The sequence below is a fragment of the Prunus persica genome, chromosome G1 (genome assembly GCF_000346465.2).
Source record: "Prunus persica cultivar Lovell chromosome G1, Prunus_persica_NCBIv2, whole genome shotgun sequence".
Lineage (NCBI taxonomy): Eukaryota > Viridiplantae > Streptophyta > Magnoliopsida > Rosales > Rosaceae > Prunus > Prunus persica.
In genome coordinates, this window is record NC_034009.1 from 38,667,880 (window position 1) to 38,677,797 (window position 9,918).

At 37.0% G+C, this 9,918-nt stretch overlaps 1 protein-coding gene across 1 annotated transcript; it reads right to left on the minus strand.

Moving 5' to 3' along the window:
• LOC18793346 (protein arginine N-methyltransferase 1.5) lies at positions 617 to 9,074 on the minus strand. The gene is made up of 23 exons (XM_020554664.1): positions 8,822 to 9,074; positions 7,602 to 7,719; positions 6,802 to 6,911; positions 6,540 to 6,629; positions 6,372 to 6,440; positions 5,737 to 5,816; positions 5,544 to 5,619; positions 5,373 to 5,459; positions 5,007 to 5,091; positions 4,485 to 4,576; positions 4,361 to 4,396; positions 4,124 to 4,192; positions 3,772 to 3,840; positions 3,629 to 3,682; positions 3,439 to 3,513; positions 3,196 to 3,288; positions 3,014 to 3,117; positions 2,773 to 2,821; positions 2,602 to 2,688; positions 2,391 to 2,496; positions 1,654 to 1,741; positions 1,239 to 1,332; positions 617 to 1,048 (listed from the first exon to the last, which is right to left on the minus strand). The coding sequence occupies exons 1-23, from the start codon at positions 8,957 to 8,959 to the stop codon at positions 965 to 967; spliced, it is 1,953 nt and encodes a 650-aa protein (XP_020410253.1). The 5' UTR covers positions 8,960 to 9,074; the 3' UTR covers positions 617 to 964.

Here is a 9,918-nt window from a genome sequence, read left to right on the forward strand (position 1 = left end):
GGGTTGGGGTTGGAATTCGGGCAGTTGTTGGGGGATGGGTCTTGGGTGGGGTTAGGGTTGGGATGGATCTCGGGTGGAGATGGGGGTTGTATAGTGGCATTGGGCTTGGGAGTTTTCTGGATAGAGAAAAAAATAGGGTGAGAGAGAGAAAGAGAGGGAGATAGGGAGGGATGGGGAAGGAGGGATTGGGGGGGTTTGTGGTCGAGTAATTGGGAGTTTGTCACATGTATAAATATTATTTCCGTTCACATGTTCTATTGTTCACTTGCATTTTTATACAAAATGTTAATGATGAGTTTTATAACCCAAAGTCTGAAACTCAAAGACCCTAATCTATTTGATTATTTTCTAATTGCATGGACATGGCCCTAAATTATCTGATTATTTCCCCATTGCCCAAAATTAGACTTAGAGAGAGGGCAAATTTTAAATGATAAATAAGAACAATTATGTATATATTTATATTTCAAAAAAAATTTGTATTATATCATTTTCAATTCCAGTTGTATAGACCCCGTTCCCTCTATGTCCATTCAATCTGAACCTTGCTGCATGAATGCACTGTAAGACCAGGAATGCCCTCAATGATCCATTCCTCGCCCTCAAATTAATCCACTTTTATCTCTAATCAAGTGATTTCAATAACTCATATCGTCAACTATTGTATAGAGTCGAACAACAAAATTTCAAATCCTAACAACAGATACATTTCTATTGCCTTATATATTCAATACAAACATCAGGGACAAGCACTGCATGTATCCGGGTGTAATTCTTCCCAAATCTATGGGGCACCCAAACTAATTCACCACCATGAATTTTAGGTGGGGCATAGGCATATTAGACACTCAACTTAGTCGCCTCTAAGATGGATCAAACAATCAACTCTGCTTGCGTTTTACGCATCGGAATACCAGACTTTCAATCCTCATGTGTATCGAACAAGACATAAAACCAAGCGACGCTACAGCCCGACCCAATATGAACGTCCATTGGTGTTGTGAATGGGTGAACTGGAGGGCGATGTCACAGTCCATTCATACCAAACCTGCATCACATTCCATAGGAGCTCATTCAAAGACTCATTATTCATAAAAAAAAAACTACAAACTCAGGAACAGATGCACAAAACACACTAATTATATGCTCAAGATTCTGACCATGCATAATGGCCTTGAGATTTATACATTCTTTGTAAACAATAAAGGATTGTCTTTTAAGGGTTTACTAATCGTTACCTTGCTAGGACGGCAACAACGCCAAAAATGTACTTCAAGAGAAGAACCAGGATGTAGAGAAATGGGTGTCCTCAGTGGGAAAAATATTGGAAACCTGAGTACAACAACATACCAGGTCAAATAGTGCAATGATTTACAGATACAAGAAACCAATAATTTTTGGGTTCATCTAGATGATAAACAGCATGTAAGTCATACAACTACCACATAAGTTTGAGCTATGATAAACAGCATGTAATGTAAGCCATATAACTACCAAATAAGTTTTAGCCATGCTTTGCTTCATGTGTTTACCATTTGTAGCATAACCATGAAAATATAAAATAAACAAAAACATTTTAACAATTGGAAAGAAAAAGCAAACATAGGATGACAAGCATCAACCGCACAAGAAAAGGATAGTAGGGATCCACACCAGCTAAACATGTTCGGTGTTGACGTTGACGGTTCAATGCCAAGATGAACTTCTTTGTATAGAACAGCATCAAAATAGCCAGCAAATCCTGAAGGTGTAGAGAAAAGGGTAAATCAGACATTTCCTAATACAAACGTCTTAATTAAATGTGTGCCTGTGTTTTTCTCAGCATAAATACTCAGATCTTAGTCTGCTCAAAGAACAAATTCAAGTAGCGGTTGTTAAACATGGCAGGTGCAATAAACCAAAATCATTGCATTGCATAACCAACCCACTAATGCTTTCTCAACCCCGAAACAAAATCCATATCTTCCAACAATGTTCAGCAAGATTTTACAATATACAAATTTTGACTATTTGCATTCCTCGACTTTTCCCATCCTGTCATGCATACTATCATTACATGTGCATGCCTCAAGCACTTTTTTTATTGTTCATTTTTGCCTCCGTAACGATAAATGATGTTTAACATTTCTTGAGAGTTTTCCAGGGTAAATTCATTTCATATCGACAAATGATACCCAAAAAAGAGGCCCAATAAGTATTGATCGGATTTTAACATGAACCATTCATATTTTTAAAATTTCCAACATTATGGCACATGATAATCATTCAAGAGTCAGCAGTACAATCAGAGGAGAATTCAGTCACATTAACTAAATGCAAACACCCTAATGACATTCTTGAATCATTCAAGAATACCTATTTACCAAAAGAAAAATGATGCCACCACATACCGTGAATCATGGCCGAGCCAGTATCACTGGATACTCCAAACTGCAACTTCGTGTACCGGTTATTGCTTTTGTCAATTGAGCGATTTGGATGAATAAACGTGAACACCTATCTTAGTTGAAAACAATATATCAAGTCGTGGTGAAACAGTTGATGAATTAAGACTGTTTACAAGTTAATAACATCAAATGCGCCTGAGTGAAAAAATCTCACAGGTTGAGGAGGAGCAAGTCTTGCAATGTTGTGCAATTTAACAACATAAGCAGTTTCAAAGTGTGCAACATCTTTATGCGACTTAACCTGAAACATAACCACAATAAGTTGCTAAGGAATCCTCAAAACAGATAGTATTGGGACATCTTGGGCACAAAGACACAAGCATACATCATTGTAAAGCTTTGAAGCAGTCACCGGTTGGATGAAACTCGTGTACCTGAAAAGAGGCATACAAACTTTTATGAGAGAAACACTAATGAAAATTGAAAACTATTGATGCTGAGCACTTAGATAAGAAATCTGGACAGTTTCCCCACAAGATATCCAAATGTCAATACTGATTTTTGAACAAATCCTGTCCCGAGGGGGGCACCTTTCACGTAAAACTTCAAAATAAATGTATACGTACGATGAAGGTATTGAGATTCCATCGTCCTTCAAAAGTCTCTGAGCTCCATCAAGGCACTCAGGAGATAGCTCATTATCACCAAATGAACCCAATAATTCACTCACCTATTACACAATTGAAGGCAATGGTTTTAAGAAAACCCAAAAACAAATAGATGATTATTCATGATAATACTTGCATACCAAAATGTCAGCTTTCTCAGGAGCATCCCAGTAACGCATATCACTTGAAATTATGGAAACAATGTTTTCCCACCCCTCTAGTTTAACCAAGCTCTGCTCCAACAAACACAGATACGTCAATATATAAAATGCAGACCATGAAAAAGGGGAGGGGGGGGAGAGAAGTCTAATTCAAACAAACACCTATATCAACTTTGCAACTTAGCACAGAAAGAAATACAATAAAGAGAATTTGCAACTCACATGCAGTGTAACGACTGCATTTGGATTTTTTTCCACAGCGTAGACTTTAAGCTTGCGCCCAGTTTCTTCAGCTGCCTGCATATGAGAAGGAGATATAGAGTGAGCATCAAAATGATCTGCTACATGTAAAATCCAGTCTGGATATAAACAATTTAGTCCAAAAGTAATATATATAAGATAGATAAGGCACCTGCAATGAAGCCCTTACAAGAGGTCCACGTCCTGCTCCTACAACCATCAATACCTTGCCAGAACAAATATGAAGCCATGTCATGACCTTCAGAACTTTTGTCATCAAACTTAATAAAGCACAGTTACAAGTGAGCAGCTTACAGTGGTCACTGAAGATGCCTTGTCATCTGGAACCCTGTCCTGTAAAGCTTTACAAATTGCCCTTTGGTACTAGAAAAGGTGCCAAAAAAAAAATTTACAATTGTACGCAATAAAAGAAACTACACCTTCTAGCAAACATTTGAACCAGTAGGTAACAAAAGTAATTTAGTTTGCAATGTCTTCCTTTTCCAAAGAACCCCTGGCCCCTCCAAAACGTAGATAGAATAATTACATATTAAATAAAGCACTTCATTCCCCCAATTATTTCACACTACGATGGCACACAAAGAAAATAACGATATCAAAATATCTGAAAAGATTTTTATGCATTTATTTGCAAAGGCAGGCATACCTGAATGTATTTCATCGTGTCCTTTTCAAATGTCTCATAGGTTTGAGCCTCTAGATTATCCATGAGAGGCTGCATTAAGAATAGCAGATTTAGCCTAACTTGAAATTGTTTTATAAGAGGATGGGCAATCACTACGTGTGTAGGATTCAATATTTCAACAAATAGGAAAGGAACACTTAAGAAAAATACTAGTACCAATATAATAATACAAGAGAGCACTAGGCAAAGAAACTGTACCTGTAAGGGTGACTGCAGGAAATCCCTGTAACCAAGCTGGCATAAGAAACTTAAAAGGATCAAGAAATGTAAAACAAATAACTGATACACATTCAGAGAGAGACAGACAGACAGACAGACAGACCTCAAACCGTTCTTGCTCAGGAAGGGGATCCATCCTTTGGTAGAGATAACCAACATAATCCAAATACGGCCTCAGGGGATGTTTCTGGACACCTGAATGTCAAGAATGCTTTATCACAATTCATTGTGTTAAACTGAAAGTGTTTTTCTAGTCTTAGGTATCATATAGCTTGTTTCTTGATATTTGTTCTGTGTTAGTGGAATAAACATATGTTTTTTTTCCATTCATTGTTTCCTTCATATTTGCATCTGGATCTATATGATCCTGAGGATCAGAATCAAAGAAAGTAATTTAGAGAACAAAGCGTAGCACTCTAAAAGCCAGTCAGAACTCAGAAGCACTTATATGAAACTAGTCATGACAAGCAATAAAAAGCACTTGAAAACGAAACAATGTTCATATAATGGCGTAGCTTTTCTGACTCAACTAGTTCAAATACTTGTCAAACGAAATTATTACTATTTCAATGATCTACTAGCAGTATTTAAGACAATTCACTTGTAAACTGACGGTAGGTCTTACCGTCAACATTATTATCATTATTATTGGCAGCTAAATCTGAATTTATCCTGGGGAGACTGTGTACTGGTTCTCCAGATAGAACTATCTGAAAATAAATTTCGCATTCCAAAGATTAGCAAACATTGCAGGAAGTTGACCATAAGATCTAAAACTAATGATGTCTATGAAGAAATTTTGCAACTACGAAACCATAATTGGGTGGAACTTGCTGGAGATTTTAAGTAACTTTGGAGCACTGTCCAAGAAAATATTTTGAACAAACAAAAAACAAAATGAAGTATGGGGTTGCTTATACTGCAAGTGCAGGGAAATGGGAGAAGGAACTTCAACAGAACAAAATACTGTTGATAACTCCTTCATCAATACCTGTATAGAATGATTGAAAAACCCACTGACTAGCTTTTGGTGGCGCTTTGACAGACATGGATAACCCCGTGCATTTGTTAAAAAGCACTGGCAAATAAACAAGACCATTGTAAGAAAATAAGCAGTAATGAACTTGAGCTTTCCTTAATACACCAATCAGCATATAATTACATCAGTACTGATTATGGCTGCTCTAACAGACTCCCCAAACCAACGTCCAAGTGAGTTTGCAGAAGGTAGTGAATTCCTGATGAAAAAGAAAGTTCGCTCAAAATTTAAAAAATATGTATGCTACTTCAGGCACAGTGAAAACAAAAATCATAAATCCGCCAAGTTATACAAGAATGGTCAATGCTAAACTTACAAAACATCAAGGGCAACAGACAATTGACTGTGATGTTCACATAGCAGACGAAATGAATTCCAAATCTCCCAGGAATCATCCTGCAAGAGGAAAAAAAAATTAAGGAAAATGAGGTTTATCCTCTGGTATGTCAATCATCATACCACCATAAGTGAAATAATAATCAAAATAACAAAAAAGGGGGAGATAAATAAAGGTTATACATATTAAGGAAACCTCAAGTTCATGCAGAAGGTCTACACCCTGTATAAGTTTGACTACCCTACTCAATCTACAACTACACAAAAGAGGCAACTCTCCACTCCTCACCTCCCTCTTTGCTACAAGACATCTAACAACAAAGCATTTACACAGATTCCAACAAAGCACCCAATTTGCTGGTAGATTTAGCACAAGACTTGTCATTCTGGTGGTTCAACAAGGGCCATATGCAACAAAGGTTGGACTTCTATGTACAGTGCAACATTTATGGGCCAAGAGTCATGATATACGTTCAAACTCAGTGGCTGGAAACTAAGAGGTTCCATCAAAAGAAGGAAAAAAAATCATCAAAATGGAAAATCTATTTTGAGAACTTAAACATTCCTTCAAGATGAGATGGAGATCTAAGCATAATCAGAAGGGACTTCACTCACCAAATTACTAGAGTTCACCACATCCATCGTATCGTTGTCTGTCTTGACCAATGGAATCCGCAGCCACAACTATAACAGAGCATAACAAGAAATAATAAAACCCAGCTTCAAAAGTAGAATACACAAAGAGGTTGAAAGATGTAAACTGTTTTGGATTGACAAATGTACCTGCATACTGTTTAGTCCTTGTAAAATCTGATTGACACACCTAGCATAATTAGCACAGGAATTCCCCTTTGGAGCCGGAAGAAGGCATGCCTACACCCAACAATAGATAAGAATAGAGGGCCAGCAAGAAAACAAAATTCAGTTAATAATATCCAGAATCAATTTGGTGTAGCAAAGCACAGGAAATTTTTAAGCATGGCCTGTAATAACAATTCCAATATTTTGCAACACTATATCCATATTTACATAAAACTATACCCACCTGCAGGGACAAATGAGAAGCCCATGCTATCTCTTGCTTCAAGGTAATTTCAGAATCGACCCGGAGGATCTCATCTTCTGAATCTAAGTCAATCCATGAGCTAATTTTTCCTGAATAAATTCAAGAAACCACAGTGAGCAGTCAATGTATTAGGATGCAAGAAGATATGCGGTTGAAAAGTACACAGAATGTAAGCTTATTAAAACAACTCCATTCTTATTCAGCCAAGAAATCATACGGCATAATGCAGAGAAACGTAACCAGAAAAGCTAGACTTAGCCAGCTTAACCATCAACCTTATTGGCTTACAGCCAAGACATTATCCATCCCGATGCAGAGGAATCCCACATAAAAGTAACCACAAAGCTAGACTCATACAGCTGAAAGATCACCCATAACTACTAATTCCAATCTGAAAACGGAAACCACACTGCCAATGAAAAGTTTCTTTGAGATGCAGATTATGATGATCACAGAGCCATGCACTTGCATTGCAATAAGAAAAAATAATAATTAGAAAACAATCAAATAAGCATAACTTCATAAAAGATACCAACTACCAGTGACATCTTTCAACAACAATTAATGAATTTCAAGCACATTCTTATACTGAAAATTGAGAAACATCCAACCCAGCAAGTAAATCAAACCAAAGTTCCACATAAGAGTCCTAATTGATTCGGAGGCCTTTCAAACAATATTAACACATAAAAGAAAAACTTTGAGAATAAAATAAATGGGTCAGACTGACCATGGAGGAGACAATGTAACACAACAAATTTGTCTACATAAGTCCATACCCACAACATGACTGCTCCATTGTGAAGGACTCAAAACCAAATCTGACCCAGCAAATGGCAGAACACCAGATACTCCACTTTCTTTTTGCATTAAGCTTGGTTGATAAGCAGGATCCATCTACATCATCAGGTTGAACAAGAATCACTATCCATTGTCCAAGTTGTGTATCAGAGGATAAAGAAAGGGAACAGGAAAAGGAATGAAGAAACAGACACAGACAAACACCTTAGTGATACAATCAAGATGCTGAACACAAGTCAAAAGATTAACTGCATACAAACATGTACTGCTTTTGATAAAGGCTTTCATGACCAAAAAGGCAAGCAAATAATTCAAAGGACTTCAAGAAGACATTACAATCCTACATGTTGAATGTATATCATTATTTTCTAACATAATCTTCAGGGGAAAATACATAATTGAAAAAGACAAATTATATCCAATAAACATTAACACACAGTTATGAAGCATACAAGGTAGTTTACTCTCCCCATGTGGAAAGAGCCTCATTATACCATGAGAGGCAAGCAACATATTCATTTTATGTAACATGTTTGTCTATGGAAGTAAACAAATAGTACCTTTGTGGCTCAAAGAAAAGTCCTCATACCCACCAATGATGAGAAAAATTACAAAGGTATCACAAATTTAACAATGTAGTTTACAGCCTAAAGGTGAAACCAGAGCTACGCTTCACCATTCAAGACCACCAACAAAGCCTTACTGTCGGTGAGCTTACTGACCATTCACACAAAACAGAAGCCATCTCTGGCTGTATGTGACTGGCTAATTAGCCACCATGAGCAAAGAAATTGCACAAATGTCCATGAAGTAACATGAAATTCAACGCATAGTCTTCTAAACAACTAAGCAACACACAAATAATTGACAAGTAAATCATCGGCATTTACAGTAATTTTAATCACAAATTGACGTGAATGTAGTTAGTGGACGTAGAGTGAAGCTGCATAGTCGAGCAGCTGCACAAGCAACAGCCACTAGCGCAGCATTGTTATAGGTGAGCTTACTGACCATTCACATCAAAAGAGCAGCTGTAAAGCCGATATGTGACTGGCTAATTAGCCACCATACAGTCGTTCGAAAATAAACGACATCGAAAATATTGATCATTTCTAAGCATAAACAGAAGAATCAAATGAAATACGAAACAAGAAAAATAATTGTAAATAATAAAAATTAAAAAAAGAAAAGTACGGACCAGAGGAGCCACGACGAAATCGAAGGAGCCATGGGAGAGATTGAAAGCGAGGACATGAGGCATGTCATCGTTGAACTGGGTCTCCACGCCACAATAGCGAGATTCGCTCTTATCTCCTGCTCTTTCACCAAGCGGCATTTTGCTCTGAACAACTTTACTTGCCCAAAGAGGAGAGAGAGAGAATGAGAGTGTGCAAGCAGAGCAGGGTTTGGGTTTTGGTGGGGGTTTTGATTGATGTCAACGGAAATGGAATGCTGCCTCTAAATAGGGTTTGCTTGCGGAGCTTAGGACTAGGGTTTTGGGTAGCCGGGTTTAACCGAATGTTTAACGGGTTTTAAAAAATTGGGTAACCCATGAAGTAAAGGCCCAACCTAAGAACCAGGCCGAATGGGTTTTTACAAGATTCTCCTTTCTAGTATGGGAGGAATAGGGTGTTGTGTGAATCATCATCAACTTATGACTACCACAGTCGGTCCAAATACATGAATATTAGTTTTAATGTAATTATCTTTTTTTCTTCTTTTTTTTTTTGTCTATTTGGCAGTATGTTCACATTGTCTTCTCAGTTGAGAATTAAGTGCTATGCATACACAACATTGATACGATAATTTAGATATGAAATATGTGTATATGCATTCGGTTTTTATGTTTATATAAATGTGTGTATTTGCCTTTAGTTTTTATGTTAAGTTTGTAGGGATATGTGTATATGATATTTGGTTGGTATTTGTAGGATTCAAAAGTAATTACAGATAATTACCTGCATTTCATAAGTGGTTCACTCAACTTGAGATGCCCTTCAATTTATTTTGCTTGCGTTTGCACAAGTCTGATCAATCAAGTTGAGGGTGGATAATCCATGAATTTTCAGTTGATTCACTCATCAGCAACTGGAAATTCATCCGCTATCCATCCTAAACCCCGATCGTTCATAAATGTGCAATCACGAGCAAATAATTTGAACCGCATCTCGAATTGAGTGAACCACGTATGAAATTCAGCTAATTATTTGTCAATGCAATCTATCTACTCATCAATCCTACAAATACCAACCAAATATTATATACACATATCCCTCCAAAACTTAACATAGAAAC

Coding starts and splice junctions, on each gene's coding strand:
- LOC18793346 (XM_020554664.1), bottom strand. CDS start 8,959: ATGCCGCTTGGTGAAAGAGCAGGAGATAAGAGCGAATCTCGCTATTGT. Junction 6,630..6,801: donor CTTCTCATTTGTCCCTGCAG/GTGGGTATAGTT, acceptor TGTTGGGTGTAG/GCATGCCTTCTTCCGGCTCC. Junction 5,460..5,543: donor CAGCCATAATCAGTACTGAT/GTAATTATATGC, acceptor TTTATTTGCCAG/TGCTTTTTAACAAATGCACG.